Source organism: Scyliorhinus torazame, chromosome 15 (genome assembly GCF_047496885.1).
Source record: "Scyliorhinus torazame isolate Kashiwa2021f chromosome 15, sScyTor2.1, whole genome shotgun sequence".
In the NCBI taxonomy this organism is placed as follows: Eukaryota; Metazoa; Chordata; class Chondrichthyes; order Carcharhiniformes; family Scyliorhinidae; genus Scyliorhinus; species Scyliorhinus torazame.
This window is the reverse complement of record NC_092721.1, coordinates 114,528,237-114,550,441: the sequence shown is the minus strand read 5'-3', so window position 1 is coordinate 114,550,441 and position 22,205 is coordinate 114,528,237. Positions and strand designations below refer to the sequence as shown.

Genomic DNA, 22,205 nt, shown 5'->3' with positions numbered 1-22,205 from the left:
AAAGAAAAAGTGTCGTCTCGGGAGGACTATCATCTTCACCATCTGCACCCTCCCCGCCAGTGTCAGCGGGAGCATGTCCCACCTGCAGAAATCCCTTTTCATCTGATCGACCGCTTTGCCCAGATTTAAAGTCTCACCACCTTAGGTAGTTCCCATCAATCTCAATCTTCCCAGCTGAATCCTTACTGCCTCGTTTCCATCCTGCTTGCAGCACTGTTATGGCCAAGCTCATACATTACAGCCTGCATGAATGTTATGTATGGTCCTCCTTGATCTCATTCAGCCATGCCATTCACAGTCAACACCACTCCTTTATGTCCAGTTCACCTTGTTCCATTTTTACCAATCCCAAGGCAGCTAGCGAATCTCCAGAAATGCTCGATATAACACCAATAGTAAATGAATGTCCAGTACCACTGTTTATTGATGGTGACTCAAAAAGTGTAAAGAAACAGCCGATGACAACCATTCTTCGAATTATTGGTATTTTGAAATTCTTTGCTTTTAAATTCTATTCAAGTCAATAGCACAATCAACTAACTCATTTGTTTTTAATTGCAGTAGAACTTTTCATATCATCTTTGTTCCATTGTTTGTCCATCTTTTCACAGCTGTTTCTGTGCTGTCTAAAGTTTTATATTTTCATGAGCTAATATAGTATTTATACACGTGTCCCTGCATTAATAAAAACATTTATGATCATCAGTATTAGCTTATTTGATCCTCTTTATTCCAATATTTTATTTTCCTCTCGACTACTCATCTCAATACCAATATGCATCACAATGTTTGCCAAAGTAGAAGGATCTTCTCCCTTCAAAATTCTAAGTCACAACTGTTACTTTTATGTTGGTGCTAACTGCCCCGCTTCCATCTGGTTCTGCACAGGGTATCCTGTGTTCAAGTTATTTTGGCAAGAAAAAAATATTTTGACAAGAAAAATCGTTTCCTTAAATGTTTTATGTTTGTATTATTTGAAACAAATGCAATTTCAAGAGCCACTGTCACTTAATGGAGATCTAGGCAAGTTGTCCTGTTCTCTCACCCCCCCCACCCCCACCCCCACCCCAACACTAGTTGATGCAGTCTCCATTAACATACATCACTGATGTTATTTTGAAGTATAGTATTTAACTCACAAATAATGAAAATTCCTTCAACTGTAGGGTTTTTGCAAATCTTCAGCAAAAGTATAATACACTACATAATGGCAGAATATATTTGGGGACATTTGTTTCAAAATTAAATGCCATTACGTTAAATATTATTGAAATAAAGAATTAAAAAGCACAACACCCGATTACAGAAAACCTATGGTATGAATTAGAGCTATATAAAATTTCTAGCTTTAATCCACTGAGGCCCTTTCCCTTTAAAAACATTTTGTAAATTCAGACTTGGTGCTATAAATTAACTGCATCAACAATAAGATTATTTTAACTCCTGACATTAAATTTAATGTTTTAAATTTCCTTGTTTGTTTTATTAAGAAAACTTGACAAAACAATTAAGTATATCCTATTGAAGATTTAGTTTGCTTGTTAACTGTTTTGTACAGAACACATAAAATGTCCAATATTGTACCAAGACGTTCGGTGTCATTAGAAGTATCTTTTCAAAACTATATTTCTTCTCAGAAATGGTGGGCATTAAAACTCCAGTGCAAAACAGTATATACATAGTACAATAAAAAGTCAGGGTGAAAATAAATTGTTTGAACCAGTGACCGAATTTGCCAGTATTATGATTAAATAAACTCTTGCACATTTTACATTGTTAAACTTTCATTGTTTCAAGCAATAAAGACAGCGTAGGTAAATGCAGCATCCGGAATCTAAAATGCATACAGTTTAGGGAGAAAAGCTTAAGGCATTTACTGTTACACAGTAATAAACATTTAATAATTAATACTTTAAGCGATAAATCTATTTATACTGGATTTCTATTTATACCGGACTAAACGTAGTACCTTATAATTCATAAAGTCAGAGGAATCTGGTTGTAATGTGTCCACATGGAATCCATCACTCATTGCTGTTTTTAACACTTCCTCTACAAACAATTGAAAATTGTTAACTTGCTCATTTGTAGGCACAATCCATAGTCTTTTTAAATTCTGCCTTGTATATTCATCTTCAGGCAACACTGCCACATGTCCAACCCACTGTAGTGTCAAATGGTGTGGATCCTTTTTCTCATAACCAATTGGCAAAAGTTTACCATTGACAAAGTAACAAAACTTGGAGCTCAAATGCTTCAAGAATTCAGCTGATGTGCAAAATATGTTTGCATCAAAAACCTCTGTGCTACATGAGGTTAGGTTGTACATTTGTGGGGCTGGTTTAACAGTGAAGTAAACAGTTTGCAGTCTCTGATCAAGAGTAATGTTGAGCATTGCATTTCTCTCTGCTTTGGCATTTTCAGACTCTCTCTCCTGCAAAGCCTCTATCAATGGCTGGATCTGGTAAAAATCAGCTTCTCTCTTCAAGAGCCCCACTTCTTGAAAATCATCTGGGAGATCCAGGTTTGATGTCCGCAGAAAATTTAGAATATATCGAAATATTTTGCCATCTCTATCAATGAAGAAATTACCATGCTGATCACTAGTTGACGGCATTTTCCCACTGAACATTACCCCCAGCATGGAGTCTGGATAACGTGTTAAAGTTGCTAGAGAACTGGTGTATAGCTTTCCTCCTACATTTAATGTTATAGGGTCAGACATACTGATTTGCCACTGTGGAGTATCTTAATTCTCTACAATCTGTTTTATAAAAAAAGGGAGACAAAAAGGGAAAAATATTTCATGAAAACTGTTCACTGCAAAGATCAAAACATTACACCAAAACAGAAGTACTCCTGCTCCCCCCCTACACTCACTGTTTCAATGAGAACAGGTTGTAACCTATTAATAATAATCTTTATTATTGTCAGTAGGCTTACATTAACACTGCAATTAAGTTACTGTGAAAATCCCCCAGTCGCCACACTCCAGCGCCTGTTCAGGTACACTGAGGGAGAATTCAGAATGTCCAAGTCACCTAACAAGCATGTCTTTCAGGACTTGTGGGAGGAAACCGGAGCACCCGGAGGAAATCCACGCAGACATAGAGAGAACCTGCAGACTCCGCACAGATAGTGACCCAAGCCGGGAATCAAACCCGGGCCCTGGTGCTGTGAAGCAACAGTGCTAACCTATATGCTACCGTGCTGCCCTTTTCATGGCCTTCTCCCTTTCCTGGAGAAGTGTATAACAGTTTTGATTCTAATAATTTCTCCAACAAAAATCAGATTAGTTAGGCTAAGTTGTTGACTGTGGGACGATTTATACAAATCAGCTGTCACATTTGCCAACTCAACAACAGTGACTAAAGGCAGCTGTGAAGCATTTTGGAATATCCTGAAATTGCGATAAAAAGTGTTAGCTAATGCATAAGTTCACCCAGTGCTGCTTCCATCTAAACCAGCTGAAGAGACAGCATCATTTTTTAGTAATCAGCCATGATGCTATTGAATGGTAGAGCAGTCCTCAACTCCAGTTGGCCCAACACCCCAACAATAGCTACTAATGGACAGGGCTCTAAATTAACATTCAGTATTACCGATATGGTGCTGAAAAAAAGACCCCTAAAACCAACCAACCAATTTGGGACAGGACCAGAACCTGTGCACATGGTTCACAGGGCCTCTCGAACGCCGCTCGCACCTATCCTCAAACCCTGCGGAAAAAAACTCATCCTTGCCTTGGTGAGGTGTTCCCTAAACACCAACGGGACCAACAGATAAATTCTACCAGGAACCCATCTGACCCCTTCGCCTTCCCTGTCTGCATCTTTCCTAAAGCCATGCGAAGCTCCTCTAATCCAAGCGGTGCCTCTAACTCCTCCTGCAATTCCTCCCCCAACTGGTGGAACTCCACAAACCCTCCAAGAACTCTACCGTTCTGTGCTCATTCTCTGGTGGCTCCAAATTATAAAGCACCTCATAGAAAGTCTGAAACGCTCCTTTCACCTTTTTTGGCTCGGAGACCAACCATCCCCTGGCTCCCTCACAATCTCCCGAGCAGTCTCCTGTCGCCATAACTAATGAGCAAAAAGGCGGCTCACCTTCTCCATGCTCATACACCACCCTGTTAAGTGGACAACAGGTCAAACTGCATTGCAGCTTCTTCCATAACTTCTGGAGTTGGGGCACTCACATACTCCCGATCTATACCCAGAATCCAATCCACCAGCTCCTAATGTTCATTCCTGGCCTACCTGTCTATGCATGCCTTGTATGAGATAATTTCCCCTCCTAATCACAGCCTTTAATGCCTCCTACGAAGTAGAAGGCAAAACCTCGCTCATTTCAGCGTAGTCCTTTCTGGCCCTAGAAATCTTCCCACAAAACCTGACATCAGATAACAGTTCCACAACCAGCCTCCATCCTATGCGCTACGCCCAACCCACCTCCAACTTCAAGTCCACTAAGCGGAGTCAGAAACAACCACCGCTGAATACACTGAATTTTCACCCCAGGGAGCAGATGCTACCCATAACAAAAAAGTCAACCGCGAGTACATCTTATATACCAGGGAAAAAACAAAACAAAAACTCTTTGCCCCCAGGTGCATAAACCGCCACAGGTCCACCCCTCCCATAAATGCAGCTAACACCTTGATATGGGGGTTGACATTTCATTTGTTACTGATTATTGTTTATTGTTGGTGGGTGTAAATGTGAAAAAGGAGAATAAAAATATTTATTTTTAAAAATGCAGCTAACACCTTCACCATTCCCAAAGGGACCAGCTATCTCTGCCTAGATCAATCCAACTTCGGATCCAACACACAATTAAAATCCCCTCCTAAAATCAAATGTGTATCTAATTCCAGAATTGCAGCCAACAACCGTATCATAAATTTAACATTGTTCCAATTCGGGGCATTCACGTTCACCAACACCACGACCTTCCCCTCCAGTATACTTGTCATCATCACGTAACAGCCTCCCTGATTGGCCAAAACCATCCCCGCCTGAAAATGATCCCTCTTGCTGGCCAGAACCGCTACCCCTCCAGGCCCTACTGTCGAACTGAGTGGAAACCTGGCTCACCCAAACTTTCCGCAACCTGATCTGGTCCCACATCCGCAGGTTGAGTTTCTTGTAGGAACACACCGGCAGCTGCCAAATGCTTTAAATGGGAAAAGACTCGTCGTCTTCACAGGCCCCCCGGGCCCCGCACATTGCAGTTGGCTAACCTTGGTCGGCAATCTTTCAACCCTCCTCCTCCAGTCAGCCATTCCCACCATGTTGCAATATTCCTGCACAGATTCCTGGAGTCCAGACCCACCTAAGATGGCATCCAGCCCTACCCCTAGTATGAGACAAATAAAATCCCCTGGTCAGTTATTTCTCCCCCAGCTCGCAGACTGCCTGGTGCCACAACCTACCCCATCCCCTCACCAAACAAACTAGACCCATTGTGCCCCGCCTAACCTGGCCCAACGAGTCACAGCGTCTCCTCCCCCACTCCACTCTTGTTCATTAGCCATCCACTCCCCTTACCACTAGCAAATAGGCCCCCACTCAGGGGCCCCTCCAACAATCACCCCATCTCTCCTGACCCACTCCCCCCACTAACGTGCTCAAACTCAACATTAACAAGTTTCTCTCCCCTCCAAAAAAACATATCAATCTCCCCCTTTGTACCGCCAAAACCCGCAACAGGCCAAAAACATAACAAAAAAAGGAACAGGTGCACTGCACAAACACCCCTTTATGCAGAGTCCCAAACAGTTTTCTTCAGACTGGTCCAAGCTTCTTCTCTCTGATGAAGGCCTCTGCAATCTCCGGTATGTCGAAGAAGTAATCTTTCGAGTCCATTGTGTCCACAATCGCGCCAAGTACACTATCCCAAATTGCACACCCTTGCTGTAAAACATTGCCTTCGCCTTGTTGAAGACTGCACATCTCTTCACCAGCTCAGTCCCAATGTCCTGATATATCCGCACCGTGTGCCCATTCTAGTCAATGTTCGGATCATTTTCACCCACATCAAGACCCTCTCCTTCCTTTGATAACTGTGGAAGCGGATAATCACTGCCTGCGGTGCCTCATTTGGCCTTGGCCTCTACCCGAACAGCCAACCCTCTATCCAACTCCGGAGGAGAGAACAACACATTCCCTCCCATCGACTGAGAGAACATCGCCAAAAAATATCCGGTCAGCTTCAAGCCCTCCATTCCCTCCGGCAGCCTCACCAATCTGAGGGTCAACCACATTGACCTGTTCAAGATCCTCCACTTTTAGCCTCAGGCCTTTGTTGCTATCTGCCATGAGCGGCAACTCCGCTTCCAATGTTGCAAACTGATCCTCATGCTGTGACAAGACTTCCTCCAGCCCCTTCAACGTCTCATCTTGCGCTTTCATCACATTCAAGGTCTTTATAAGCTTTTTGCAAATCGGGCCCAAAGCCTCAACAGAGTCTTTACATGATTCTTTTATCTCCTGGCCCTGCCACTGGAACTGCCTATCCACCTGTTCGCTGAATTTTTCCACCCCCCGCCAACTTGTCTATTGTATTGGGCGCGGCAGCCATCTTCCCTCCAAAGTTTTTTTTGATGGGCTACCCTCAAATATACAATATTTGGCAACACCGGAAAACTATCACCCATTTAAGAAAAAGCTTCTGTTGGGTTTGTGGAAATCTTGTTCAAAACGGATGAATATTCAATAAATATTGAGCATGCAATACAATTCATTAGCATTTCCTACTTTAAGGAACAATTCAACTAGAGAACGATAAAAGGGGGAGGATTGAAAAAAAAAAAAAAGTCCACAGATTACCTCCAATTTTGTAACTTAAAATATGACCAGCAATCTCACAGTATTTTTGTTCACATAGTTAATTTTGCTTCTCTGGAGACTAGACATCCGATTTGCACATGCAACCAGTGCTATTCTGATAACACATTAGTGATACTGCCACCTCAAATACATCCCAATGTTGTCGCATTCTGTCACATGAAAGTTATTTCAAATCAACCTTGAAGCTGAAAGAGATTTTGAACTGGATACATTATCCCATAACTGGATTTAGAGTAGAGTGACAGAGCCTTGGAAGTAAATCTCCAGCACCTGATCTGGTGGTTCACTAAAATCATTAACAAACTGTTCAGGCGGAGCTTTCTAATCCTTAAAGGGACCGCAAAGAAAAATGAGGAAAAGAAAAAATATATTTCTACATTATATTCTTTTCATTCCTTTGCTTTTTCCTTCTTCAGTTCGTGGAATTCCACCTTTTCGCCTTAAATATCAATTATTTCTCATACCTGGATGTTACTTTTGCTTCAAACTTATCAGAAAAACATAAAGACTTCAATTTGAGAGGAATAGCATAGACAAAATTGTAGTGCGGCTTGGGATTTTTCATATAAATCCGAGCTGAAGGTCAAAAGTCTTTCAATAAACAACTATATCAGAATTCTGAGTGAAGTTGTAAAGGTCAGGAAGATTGGGTTGATGAGGATGATAGAATGTGGGAGGAGGCTCCTTTAGAGCCTAAACACGAGCACAGAACTGTTGGGCCAAGCTACCTGTTTCTGTGCTGTAAATAAATACTGTGCAATTTTATTCAGAATTGGGGAAATCAATGCATGATTAAACATGCCACTTTGTTGGGAACTGACATCAGTTATCGGGCAGATCAAAGCTATTCTGAGCAACTGGGATGCTAATGTATTAGTTAAATTGGAAATTGACAAAGTATTTAAACTAAGAGAGGTCTCTCGGAAAATAAACGAACCAAGATCAGCTAATAAAAACAGGGAGAAGAAAATGGTAATATTCATGCAGAAAATAATTTAGCAAGGAGTTATATGGTGAAGATGAAGAAAATCAAATGAACTACTTTAAAAACAGGGAAACGGAGATGGGGCAATTTAGCCAAAATATGTGAAAAGTACTGTTTAAAATATGTCAAAAATGTACTGCAATACAGAGTATGGAAAATAAACCGGAGGAACCAAAAGCTATTACTTTGTCACGAGAACTAGATTTAATAGCATTAACAGAAACCTGACTGTAGATGACAAGAACGAAAAATAAGATAGAGAGATTTAGAAGAGATTGAAAAGATGAGAAAGGAGGTAGAGTGGTTGAGATGCTGGAGAGAGGGTTAATGTAAAAGGGAAAGGTACAGGGGCGGCACAGTAGCACAGTGGTTAGCACTGTTGCCAGGGTCCCAGGTTCATCCCAGCTTGGGTCACTGTACGGAGTCTGCACGTTCTCCCCGTGTCTGCGTGGGTTTCCTCCGGGTGCTCCGGTTTCCACCCACAAATCCTGAAAGACGTGCTATTAGGTAATTTAGACATTCTGAATTCTCCTCGTACCCAAACAGGCGCCGGAATGTGGCGACTAGGGGCTTGTCACAGTAACTTCATTGCACTGTTAATGTAAGCCTACTTGTGACAATAAAGATTTTAAAAAAAATATTAAACAAGTACATAGTCAATATAACTGGTATGCCAACTTTGTTTCTAAAGCTTGTTATTTCAGTAAGGATATGTTACAAATTTTAAAACTGTGGGAAGGAAATAAGAGAGGAAATCTGCAGTAGGAATAACAAAATTAAGGTTTTGGGAGTCTTTAATTATTCACTTGTTGATTGAGGAGAGTAAATGGAGAAAAAGGAATGGAATTCCAGAAAGGAATGCTACATGTTAGTAGAAATTTGAGGGTGGAGGTGTGGCTAGATTTAGTTTTTAGTTATCAATCAGGCAGACAACGTAAAACAACCACAAAATAAGGTTTACAATACAGTTAGAAAGCGTAAAATGCAGTACATAGACTAGATTGAATTGGAGCAGATTTTATAAAGTTTGGAGTTAAGAGGCGAGATGGAAAAATAAATTGGCTGGAACAGTGGGATGCTTTTAAGAGATAGCTAAAATACAGAATAAATATATTCAACTAAAAATGCTACTCAATGTTTTATGAAACCCTGGGCAAACAAATATCTAAAAAAAAAAAACTGGAGGAATACAACAAATCATAATAATAGGAAAATAAGGAAGACAGACGTTAATGAGGTATGGAAAGCCAAGTATGATTTTTTTTAAAGTACAGTATTTTACAAATACATTAGAAATAAAGATTGTTTTGGTAATGATATGTACAGTGCCAGTGTAGTAAAGGGTTAGCATCTGAAATGGTGTGTAAATAGAACACTAGATGGCATTACTAATTCATTGTATACAAGACAGCATCTCTAGGAATTCTGGGAAAAGCTGAAGAGAACTTGATGGGAAGTTTTTTTTTTAAATAAACATTTTTGAGGTATTTATGGTTTTATAACAATAACAGAAGAAACAGTGTACATACAAATATTAAAGTAGTGCAAAAGCCATCTTCCTCCCTCACAGGTCCCACCTTTCTTACACACTAATCTAAATTAAACAAGACCCCCCCCCTCTCTGCTGACAGTTAATTTTCCGTAAGAAGTTGACGGACGGCTGCCACCTCTGGATAAACCCGGACATTGACCCTCTCAGGGTGAGCTTGATTTTCTCCAGACAGAGAAAGCTAGCCATGTCAGTTAGCCAGGTCTCTGACTTCGGGGGCTTTGAGTCCCTCCAAGTTAATAGTATCAGTCTCCGGGCTACCAGGGAAGCAAAGGCCAGAACATCTGCCTCTTTCTCCTCCTGGATTCCCGGATCTTCCGACACTCTGAAAATCGCCACCTCTGGATTCGGTGCCACCCTGGTTTTTAATAAACAAAGAACAAACAAAGAACAAAGAAATGTACAGCACAGGAACAGGCCCTTCGGCCCTCCAAGCCCGTGCCGACCATACTGCCCGACTAAACTACAATCTTCTACACTTCCTGGGTCCGTATCCTTCTATTCCCATCCTATTCATATAAATACCTTGGACATGACATCCGCAAACCCCTGCCAGAATCCCCCAAGCTTCAGGCATGCCCAGAACATATGAACATGGTTCGCTGGTCCTCCTGCACACCTTGCACATCTGTCTTCTATCTCAAAGAACCTGCTCATCCGGGCCACTGTCATGTGTGCCCGGTGAACGACCTTAAACTGTATCAGGCTGAGCCTGGCACATGTTGTGGACGCGTTGACCCTACTCAACGCATCCACCCAGAGACCTTCCTCTGTCTCTCCTCCTAACTCCTCATCCCATTTGTGTTTCAGCTCCTCAGTCTGCGTTTCCTCTGACCCCATGAGTTCTTTATAAGTGTCTGAAACCCTCCCTTCTCCTACCCATATTCTGGAAACTACCCTGTCCAGTATCCCCCTTGGCAGTAAGAGCGGGAAGATTGAGATGTGCCTGCATAGGAAATCTCGCGCCTGCAGGTACCTAAACTCATTCCCACCTGTCAATTCAAATTGCTCCTCCAACTCCCTCAGGCTGGGAAAGCTCCCCTCTATAAACAATTCTCCCATCCTCTTGATCCCTGCTCTTTGCCATCTCCGAAACCCTCCATCCAGCCTTCACGGGGCAAACTGATGATTATTGCAGATTGGAGACCAGACCGATGCTCCCTCTGCTCCCACATGTTTCCTCCATTGGCCCCCGCCGACTCTCAGGGCCGCCACCACCACGGGGCTGGTGGAGTACCGTGCCGGCGTGAACGACAGAGGCGCCGTTACCAATGCCCCCAAACTTGTGCACTTACATGATGCCGCCTCTACTCGCTCCCACATCGACCCCCCCCCCACCCACTTCCTAATCATGGATATATTTGCCGCCCAATAATAATTACTAAAGTTCGGGAGTGCCAGCCCGCCCTCCCACCGGCTACGCTCCAGCATCCCCTTTTTTACTCGTGGGATCTTACCCGCCCATACAAAGCCAGAGATCACCTTATTAACCTGTTTTAAAAAGGCCCGTGGAATAAAGATGGGGAGACACTGAAACTCAAACAGGAATCTCGGGAGGACGGTCATTTTCACTGCCTCCTCCCAGCCAGTGAAAGCGGGAGCATGTCCCACCTTCGGAAACCTTCCTTCATTTGGTCTACTAGTCGGGTCAAATTTAATTTATGTAGCCGTTCCCATTCCACCTGGATGCCTAGATACCCAAAGCTTCCCCCTACCACTCTAAACGGCAACTCCCCCAGTCGTCTCTCCTGCCCCCTTGCCTGGATTGCGAACATCTCACTTTTCCCCCATGTTCAATTTAGAACCTGAAAACCGGCCAAATTCCCCCCAAATCCTCAATTTCTCCCATCCCTTCTCGTGGGTCAGAAACATATCGGAACAGATCATCTGGGTATAGCGGATCTCTGTGTTCCACCCCTCTCCGAATCAGCCCCATGAGGCTCTCAGCGCAATTGCCAGCGGCTCTACGGCCTGCGCAAACAGCAGTGGGGAAAGGGGGCATCTTTGCCTCGTCCCCCGGTGCAACCTAAAATAGCCCAACGTCAACCAGTTCATCCGTACAATCGCCACAGGCACCTGATACAGCAGCTTAACCCAGTCGATGAAGCCCCATCCAAACCTAAACTGCCCCAGCGCCTCCCACAGATAGGTCCATTCCACACGATCAAATGCCTTCTCTGTGTCCATTGCGACCACTACCTCCACATCCCTACCCTCGGAGGCATCATGATCACATTCAGCAGCCTTCGAATGTTGGCCGCCAACTGCCTACCCTTAACAAATCCCGTCTTGTCCTCCCCAATCACGTCTTCGATCCTAGAGGACAAGATTTTGGCCAACAGTCTGGCATCCACATTTAATAAGGAGATTGGTCTGGAGGACCCACATAGCTCCGGGTCCTTATCCCGCTGCAGGATCAAAGAGATAGTGGCCTGTGACATTGTCGGGGGACACACCCCGCACTCCCTTGCCTCATTAAATGCCCTCATCAGCAGCGACCCCAGCATCCCAGAAAACATTTTTGTAAAACTCCACTGGGTACCCGTCTGGTCCCGGGGCTTTATCCGACTGCATGGCCTTCAGCCCTTCTGCTATTTCTTCCATCCCTATCGGGGCTCCCAGCACTTCTACCAACCCTTCGTCAACCTTCGGGAACCTCAGCCCCCCTAAGAATTGCCTCATCCCCTCCGGTCCAGCTGGGGGTTCTGACTCATACAGCCTGCTATAAAACTCCTTGAACATCCTATTAACCCCTGCTGAATCTCCGACCAGGTTCCCATCTCTGTCCCTTACGTTCCCAATCTCCCTGGCTGCCTCCCTCTTTCTGAGCTGCTGCGCAGGCATTCTCTCCATACTTATATATCACCTACTCGCCTTTCTCAGCTACTCCACTGCCTTCCCTGTAGTTAACAAACCAAACTCCGCCTGTAGCCTCCGTCGTTCCCTTAAAAGCCCTGCCTCTGGGGTCTCCGCACACCTCCTGTCGACCTGAAGTATTTCCCATATCAGTCGGTCCGTCTCTGCTCTGTCTACCTTCTCAGAGGGCCTGTATCGAGATCAGCTCCCCTTTGACCACTGCCTTCAGCGCCTCCCAGACCATTGCAGCCGAGACTTCCCCCGTATCATTAACTTCCAGATAGTTCTGGATACATTTCCTCACCCGCCCGCACACCTCCTCATCTGCTAACAGTCCGACATCCAATCTCAACTGCGGGCGCTAGCCACAGTCCTTGCTCACCTGTAGGTCCACCCAGTGCGCGGCATGATCCAAGACCGTGATCGCTAAATACTCAGTGTCCACTAGCCCCGTCAGTGAAGCCCTGTTCAAGATGAAAAAGTCCATCAAGGAGTACACGTTATGCACGCGTGAGTAAAAGGAGATCTCCTTCACTCTCGGCCACCCAAAAAAACGGCTTTAATAAAACTTCACCTTCTTCTTGAAAGGGGTTGACTTTACTTGGTTGAACCCTGCTCTCCTGCCTACGTCCGCATTCGGGTCTTGGTAGATACACACGATGCTGTTCTCCCACTTACAGCTCCGTGTCTGCCTGGCCCACCGTAATATATGCTCCTTGTCCAGGTACCTGTGGAATCTCACCATCATCATCACCCTCCGGGGGGGGGGAGGGGGGTCACCTACAGGCGGCTTCCTCGCTAGCGCTCTGTGAGCCCAGTCGACCTCCAAGGATCAGGTGAACGTCCCATCCCCCATTAGCTTCTCAAACATGCCCGCTATATATGCCCCTGCATCCGCTCCTTCGGACCCCTCCGAGAGACCAACGATCCTAAAGTTCTGCCGGCGGGACTTATTCTCTAGATCCTCCACCTTCTCCTGGAGCAGTTCCTGCTGGTCTCTCAGCATCCCCACCTCCATTGTTGTTTGGTGTTCCTCCTGCTCAGTCAGTGCCTTCTCTACTTTCTGGATCGGCCGATCTTGAGCATCCAGTTTATGTTCCAGCCGAACAATCGATTCCCTAATCGGGTCCACGCATTCCTGTTTGGCAAAGCCCTCTTGTATAAATTGCATCAACTGCACCGTCGACCGCTGGGTCGTCGAGCCAGGACTACTGCTATGCTTTTTCCCACTGCAGCTTGAAATGAAAAGCTTCAACCCAGGCCTTCTCTGTTCGCCTATTTCTTCCTTTGCGAGCACTCCTGGTCCACCTCTCCATGCACCGGTGTGGGATTCCTCCTCACAATTACGTCTGCCATCAATTTTCCGAGTAAAGTCAGAGTAAAAATCAGGGAAAAGGTCCAAAGGTCCGACTCGAGTGGGAGTCACCAAATGTGCGACCTACTCCTTCATGGCTGCCACCGGAAGTCCCATGACAAGAAGTTTGACACCTGAGGAAGGAGCAGCGCTCCGAAAGCTAGTGATTCGAAACACACCTGTTGGACTTTAACCTGGTGTTGTAAGACTTCTTACTGTGCTCACCCCAGTCCAACACCGGCATCTCCATATCAAGAAGTTTAGGAGAACAGAGTGAGAATTGATTGTGGAGATATAGCACGAGATCAAGTCATAGTGTCATTTATTAGTTAGATAGAATATTGATATATTACAGATTCAGTATTATTAGTTAAGTATTCTGTTACTCAGTAAAGTGTGCAAACCTGATCAAAGTTAGTGTAAAATAAAATGTTTTGATTCAAACTTCTTATTTTTATATTCTTTGTGAATGCTACATATCTGGCTATCTTGGAGGAAAAGGAAAGGAATATAACACCAGGAAAAGATTAATAATTTCTATATGAGACTTCCGGTTGCGGCGATGACCAGCTAAGCCGCACGTTTCGGCGGCTCCAGCTCGAACGGACCTTCGGGCTCTTTTAAGAGCCCCAACGGGGAATTGTTTCGGGACGAAATCCGATGTGGGGTGAGACAACAGGGAGTCCCTCCCAGCGAAAAAGAAAAATATCGGCGGCGGCGGCCAGATCTTGGAGAATCCTCGAGGACAGGGGCAGAAGGAAAAAAGGAGCAAGATGGCGGCGGAGGGAGCCCAGGCGACATGGGGGCCGGACCAAGACGAATTTTTAAGACTGTATGTGGAGCTGCTTAAAAAGGAGGTGCTGGCCCCGATGCTACAAGCAATTGAGGGGCTTAAGGAGACACAAAAGACCCAGGAGATGGAGCTCCGTGTGGTGGAGCAGAAGGTGACGGACAACGAGGACGAGATCCTGGGCCTGGCGGTCAAACTGCAGACGCACGAAGCGCTCCACAAAAAGTGCATTGAAAGGATTGAAGTCCTAGAAAACAGATCACGGAGAAAGAACCTCCAGATCCTGGGTCTCCCCGAGGGAGTGGAAGGAGCGGACGGCGGGGCTTACGTGAGCACGATGCTACGCTCGCTAACGGGAGCCGAGGCCCCCTCGGGCCCCTTGGAAGTGGAAGGGGCCCACCGGGTCCCTGCGAGGAGACCAAAGGCGGGAGAACCACCTAGGGCGATGATCGTGCGATTTCACCGCTTCAATGACAGAGAGGTGGTTCTGAGATGGGCCAAAAAGGTACGAAGTAGTAGATGGGAGAATGCGGTGGTACGAGTGTACCAGGATTGGAGTGCGGAGGTGGCGAGAAGGAGGGCAAGTTTTAATCGAGCCAAGGAGGTGCTACACAAGAAGAAGATGAAGTTCAGGATGTTGCAGCCGGCGCGACTGTGGGTCACGCACCAGGAGAGGCATCACTACTTCGAAACGGCGGAAGAAGCATGGACCTTCATTAAAAACGAGAAACTGGATCAGAACTGAGGGACGGATGTTGGAGGGGAAACGACAATGCTGATGTATATAGAGATGTAAATTGGGGAGGGGGGGGGGAGACACTGAGAAATGTGGGCGCCGGTGGGGGGGGAAGAGACATAGGCGGGGGATGGGGAATGGGAGTGGGGCGGCAGAGGGAGCTGCGCCACGAGGGGCGGGACGGCTCTAGAGAACACGGGGTTTATTTTTCTTGTTCCCGCGTCAGAAAGATGATGGCGGGAAGATAGGCGCAAGGTAGATGGGAGTTCCCCACACGGGGGGGGGGGGGGGGGGGGTCAAGGAGAGAGTGGGAGAAGCCGGGGTCAGTTGAAGTCAGCTGACTTTCGGAAGCAATATGGGGGGAGTAACCATGCTAGATGGGGATCTAGCGGGGGGGGGGGGGGGGCGGGAAAGAGGAGATAACTGGGTTGGTGCTGCAGAGATCGAAAAGGAACTGGTAAAAGAAAAGGTGGTCGGGGCGGGAATGCGCCGCCTGGGGAACGGGTGGGTGCGCGGAACCGGGACGTGGGACTGGCCCAGAGAGGGTGATGGCTAGTCAACAGAGGAGAGGGGCAGGCAGCCCCCCAGTTCGGCTGATCACATGGAACGTGAGAGGCCTAAATGGGCCGATTAAGAGGGCCCGAGTGTTCACGCACTTAAATGGACTGAAGGCAGACGTGGCCATGCTTCAGGAGACGCACCTGAAGGTGGCGGACCAGGTTAGGTTAAGGAAAGGATGGGTGGGACAGGTGTTCCACTCGGGGCTGGACGCAAAGAATAGGGGGGTGGCCATATTGGTGGGGAAACGGGTGTCATTCGAGGCTAGGAACGTTGTAGTGGACAGCGGTGGCAGATATGTGATGGTGAGCGGCAGACTGCAGGGAATGGAGGTCGTGTTGGTTAATGTATATGCCCCGAATTGGGATGATGCGGGATTTATGAAGCGGATGCTGGGACGTATCCCGGACCTGGAGGTAGGAAACCTGATAATGGGGGGGGGGCTGGGGACTTCAACACCGGGCTGGACCCAAGGTTAGATAGATCTAGGACCGGAAGAAGGCCGGCAGCGGCCAAGGTGCTTAGGGGATTTATGGACCAAATGGGGGGAGTGGATCCGTGGCGATTTGTTAGGCCGATAGCAAAAGAGTTCTCCTTTTTCTCCCATGTCCACAAGGTGTACTCCCAGAAAGATTTGTTTTGGGAAGGTCACTGATTTCGAGGGTGGAAGGAACGGAGTACTCAGCTATAGCTGTTTCAGATCATGCCCCACACTGGGTGGACCTGGAATTAGGAGAGGAGAGGGAGCAGCGTCCACTCTGGCGACTGGATGTGGGATTATTGGCGGATGAGGGAGTCTGCAGAAGGGTGCGGGGATGTAGCGAAAGGTACCTGGAGGCCAATGATGACGGGGAGGTCCGAGTGGGAGTAGTATGGGAAGCACTAAAGGCGGTGGTCAGAGGGGAGCTGATCTCCATCAGGGCCCACAAGGGGAAAACAGAGGCCAAGGAAAGGGAAAGACTACTGGGGGAGATTTTGAGGGTAGATAAAAAATATGCGGAGGCCCCGGATGAAGGACTATACAGGGAGAGGCGACGACTCCAGACAGAGTTCGATCTGCTCACCACAGGGAGGGCAGAGGCACAGTGGAGGAAGGCACAGGGGATGAGATATGAACATGGGGAAAAGGCAAGTCGCCTGTTGGCCCACCAGCTGCGAAAGAGGACAGCGGCGAGGGAGATAGGGGGTATTAGGGATGAAATGGGAGCCACGGTGCGGAGAGCAGGGAAGATAACCGAGGTGTTTAAGACCTTTTACGAGAGACTATATAGGTTCCAACCCCCGGAGGGAAAAGAGGGGATGCAGCAGTTTTTGGACCAATTAAGGTTCCCGAGGGTGGAGGAGCAGGAGGTGGAAGGCCTGGGGGAGCCAATTGGGGTGGACGAGGTTACCAAAGGGCTGGGGAACATGCAGGCAGGGAAGGCCCCGGGACCAGATGGGTTCCTGGTGGAATTCTATAGAAAATATGTGGACTTGTTGGCCCCGCTGCTGGTAAGGACCTTTAACGAGGCCAGAGAAGGGGGGACCCTACCCCCGACAATGACGGAGGCGACGATATCGCTAATCTTGAAGCGAGATAAGGATCCGCTGCAGTGCGGGTCCTATAGGCCTATCTCACTGTTAAATGTGGACGCCAAGTTGCTGGCAACGAGGATAGAGGATTGTGTCCCGGGGGTGGTGCACGAAGACCAGACCGGGTTCGTAAAGGGGAGACAATTAAATGTCAACGTGCGACGGCTATTAGGGGTGATAATGATGCCCCCAGCAGAGGGGGAGGCAGAGATAGTGGCGGCAATGGATGCAGAGAAGGCATTTAATAGGGTGGAGTGGGAATATCTATGGGAGGTGCTGAGGAGGTTCGGGTTCGGGGAGGGGTTTGTCAGCTGGGTTAAACTCCTATATGGGGCCCCAACGGCAAGTGTGGTCACAAATCGGCAAAGGTCGGAGTATTTTCGACTACACGGGAACAAGACAGGGATGCCCGTTGTCCCCATTACTATTCGCGCTGGCAATTGAACCACTGGCCATAGCGCTGAGAGACTCCAGAAAATGGAGAGGGGTGATTAGAGGGGGAGAGGAACACCGAGTGTCACTCTACGCGGATGGCCTACTGCTGTATGTGACGGACCCAGTGGGGGGGGGATGACAGAGGTCATGCAGATATTGAGGGAGTTTGGAGATTTCTCGGGATATAGGTTTAACATGGGAAAGAGTGAGCTTTTTGTGATACACCCTGGGGACTAGAGTAGAGGGATAGATGGCCTACCGCTAAGGAGAGTGGAAAGAAACTTCCGATACCTGGGGATTCAGATAGCCAGGAGTTGGGGAACCTTACACAGACTCAATCTGACTCGACTGGTGGAACAAATAGAAGAGAATTTCAAAAGGTGGGACATGCAGCCGCTGTCACCGGCGGGCAGAGTGCAGGCGATTAAGTTGATGGTCCTCCCGAGGCTCCTATTTGTGTTCCAATGTCTCCCTATACTGATCACTAAGGCCTTTTTCAAAAAAATAGATAGAAACATCACGAGCTTCGTGTGGGCAGGGAAGGCCCCGAGGGTAAGGAGGGGGTTCCTACAACGTAGCAGAGTCGGGGGGACTGGCATTGCCGAATTTGGGCGATTACTATTGGGCCACCAACGTGGCGATGATTCGTAGGTGGATGATGGAGGGAGAGGGAGCGGCGTGGAAAAGGCTGGAGATGGCGCCCTGCAAAGGAACGAGCTTAAAAGCGCTGGTGACGGCGCCACTACCGCTCTCCCCCAAAAAATTTACCACGAACCCAGTGGTGGCGGCAACATTAAGTATCTGGGGGCAATGGAGGCAACAGAGGGGTGTGCTGGGAGCCTCAGTGTGGTCCCCGATCAGGAACAACCATAGGTTTGCCCCAGGGAGGCTGGATGGAGGATTCCAGAGCTGGCACCGGGCAGGAATCAGGAGAGTGGGAGACTTATTTATAGATGGGACGTTTGCGAGTTTGGGAGCGCTTGAGGAAAAGTATGAGCTGCCCCTGGGAAATTTCTTTAGATATATGCAGGTGAGAGCGTTCACGAGACAACTGGTGAGGGAATTTCCGCTTCTCCCGACACAAGGGATCCAGGACAGGATGTTTTCGGGGGTGTGGGTCGGGGAGGGCAAAGTGTCAGAGATATACTGGGAGATGAGAGAAGAGGGGGAGGAGCTGGTGGACGAACTGAAGGGAAAATGGGAAGAAGAGCTCGGGGAGGAGATTGAGGAGGGTTTGTGGGCTGATGCCCTAAGCAGGGTAAATTCCTCTTCCTCGTGTGCCAGGCTTAGCCTGATCCAATTTAAGGTGCTGCATAGAGCACACATAACGGGAGCAAGGTTGAGCAGGTTCTTCGGAGTGGAGGACAAGTGTGGGAGGTGCGGGGGAAGCCCGGCGAACCACACACATATGTTTTGGTTGTGTCCGGCACTGGAGGGGTATTGGACGGGAGTGATCGCGAAGGTGGTGAAGGTCCGGGTCAAGCCAGGCTGGGGGTTAGCTATATTTGGAGTAGTGGATGAGCCGGGAGTGCAGGAGGCGAAAGAGGCCGATGTTGTGGCCTTTGCGTCCCTAGTAGCCCAGCGTAGGATTTTACTTATGTGGAAGGAAGCGAAACCCCCCAGACTGGAGGCCTGGATAAACAACATGGCGGGGTTCATAAAACTAGAGCGGATGAAGTTTGCGCTGAGAGGATCGGCTCAAAGGTTCACCAGACGGTGGCAACCGTTCCTCGACCACCTAGCGGAACGTTAGGGGGAAGATAGATGGCCAGCAGCAGCAATCCAGGGGGGGGTAAATTGTTTGTGTTTTTAGAGGGGGAGAGGGGGTGGGGGGAACATTACTTAGTGTTATTTGGTTAGTTTACTATGTTAGTTAAACAATGTTATATAGCAGATATCATGTTACCATTTTTGTTGATTTGTAAGGGAAAAAATTGTGTTTGAAAACTTTAATAAAATATATTTTTTTAAAATAAAAAATAATTTCTATATATCATAAAATGGCAGAGGCAAGTATCTCACAGCATCCTTTATTGATGAAGATATCAGAGATGAGATGAATCCTGTAGTGTTAACACCTAGATGAATCACTTTATGATGAATAAAAGGTAAATCTAAGGTAAGTTAGTTAAGCTAAACATAGACAAGTGCCATGTCCAATAGGATGCATGGTAAAATCCTGAGAGAAATGAGGTAGAAAGTTCAGAATCTTTAGAAATTATATTGAATGTGGTGTGTGCTGGAGGATGGACAATGTAGTTCCCATGTTTAAAATGGGAACTAGAGCTAATCTGATTAATTACATACCAGTTAGTTTACCAACTTTTTAAACAAAAAATATTTTTCACATTTATCATATTTAAAACAACAATTAACAACAAATACAATGGCAATTCCCTAGCCAACAATCGACTCATCCCACCCACCCTCAAACAGCTCAACATTTTAAATACAAAACGCCAATGAAACAGATTCCTCATTAATTTATACATTCCAAAAGCCTCCTCCCACAATGTTCGATGTCATCCAATTCATGAAAATGCATGATGAACAAAGCCCATGAGTTGTAGAACCCTTCCATTCTCCCCCTCAAATCGAACTTTACTTTCTCAAGCGTTAGGAACTCCAGCAGGTCCCCCCGCCATGCCGAGGCACAGGGCGGAGAAGCTGACCTCCACCCCAACAGAATCCGCCTCGGGCAATCAGTCAGGCGAAGGCTAAGACATCAGCCTCCGCACCCGCTTCCAACCCAGACGATCCGACACCCCGAATATGGCTTCTAAGGGACCTGACTGGAGTCTCACGTGCACCACCTTGGAGATTACCCTAAAGATCTCCCTCCAATATCCCTCCAGTTTTGGGCAGGACCAAAACATATGAACGTGATTTGCAGGGGGGGCCACAGCGTTCACAAACATCCTCCACCCCGTCAAAAGGTCGTCTCATCCTCGTCCTTGTGAGGTGAGCCCTATACACCACCTTCAATGTATCAGCCCCAATCTTGCACACAAAGCCACCCCTCCCCCCACCGCAGCTCCTCCAAATTCACAAACCAGCCTCCCAGAAACAAATCCTTTAATCCCCTCTCATCTCAATTCTCAACCCACCTCCCTGGTTCAAATCTATGATTCTCTCGAATTGGCATTTCCCTTGACCCCGCCCACAATCTAAAGTGCTGCCGCAACTGCCTCCAAATCTTGAGCGTTGCCACTACCACTTGACTCTCCAAGTATTTCCCAGGGGCCATTGGGAGCGGCGCTGTTGCCAACGCCCTCAATTCTGACCCCCTGCATTGACTCTCCTCCATTCTAACTCACTGGAAGTCCGCCCCCTCTAACCCAGCCCCGCACCTTCTCAGCATTCACCACCCAGTGATAATACAATACGTTTGGGAGACCCAACCCGCCTGACTGCTGTCCTCTCTGCAACATCACCTTCTTAAATCCTAACCACCTTACCCCCCCCCCCGAATAAAACGAGGTAATCGTCTCTACTTGTTTTTTTTAAAAAAATTTTAAAGGTTTTCATAAAATATCAATAACAAAATGAGAAAGAAAAACGAACCCAACAGGGTTAAGTGCAAAACACAATCTAAAAAAGCAACCCTCCAAACCCCTCCCCCCCCCCTGTTCATAAATAATAAATTAACATTAACACCCCGACTTAACACAAAAGGTGTATACACCCCCTCAGAACCTCCAGTGTAAATAACAAACAAAAATAAAGTAAATCCCCCCCCCCCTCCCCCGAGCTGCTGCTGCCATTGACCAATGTCTATCGTTCTGCCAGAAAGTCTAAGAGTGGTTGCCACCGCCTAAAGAACCCTTGTACCGACCCTCTCTAGGCGAATTTCACCCTCTCCAGTTTAATGAACCCTGCCATATCGCTGATCGAGGATTCCACACTTGGGGGCCTCGCGTCTTTCCACTGAAGGAAAATCCTTCGCATAGCTACCAGGGACGCAAAGGCCAGAATTCCGGCCTCTTTCGCCTCCTGCACTCCCGGCTCCTCTGCCACCCCAAATATTGCGAGCCCCCAGCCCGGTCTGACCCTGGATCCTACCACCCTCGACACAGTCCTCGCTACGCCCTTCCAAAATTCCTCCAGCGCTGGGCATGCCCAGAACATATGGGTGTGATTTGTGTGCCCTGTGCAGCACCTTAAACTGTATGAGGCTGAGCCTCGCGCACAAAGAGGAAGAATTCACCCTCCCTAGGCCACGTCCCCTCTTCGATCTCCTCTCGCAACTCCCCCTCCCACTTACTTTTCAACTCCACCACCGAGACCTCCTCCTCCTGCATCACCTGGTAAGTTTCAGAGATCTTCCCCCCCGCCCCACGAGAGTACCCTGTCCTGTACTGTGTGTGGCAGTAGCCGCGGGAATTCCACCACCTGCCATACGCCCTTACCTGTAAGTACCTGAAGGTGTTCCCCGAGGGGGGGGGGGGGAGCCCGTATTTCTCCTCCAGCTCACCCAGGCTCGCGAACTTCCCGTCCACAAACAGGTCCCCCAACTTTC

The 22,205-nt window shown here is 47.4% G+C and overlaps 1 protein-coding gene across 1 annotated transcript in view; it reads right to left on the bottom strand.

Annotated features, from left to right (window-relative positions):
* Window positions 1-1,084: 1,084 nt before the first annotated feature.
* The window catches only part of LOC140391749 (BTB/POZ domain-containing protein KCTD21-like), a 33,674-nt gene continuing 12,553 nt past the window's right edge, over window positions 1,085-22,205 (bottom strand). Inside the window, exon 2 of the mRNA XM_072476582.1 lies at window positions 1,085-2,764. Within this exon, the coding sequence (XP_072332683.1) occupies window positions 1,943-2,725 (783 nt within the window). The 5' untranslated portion in view covers window positions 2,726-2,764 and the 3' untranslated portion in view covers window positions 1,085-1,942. The remainder of the gene's footprint in view (window positions 2,765-22,205) is intronic.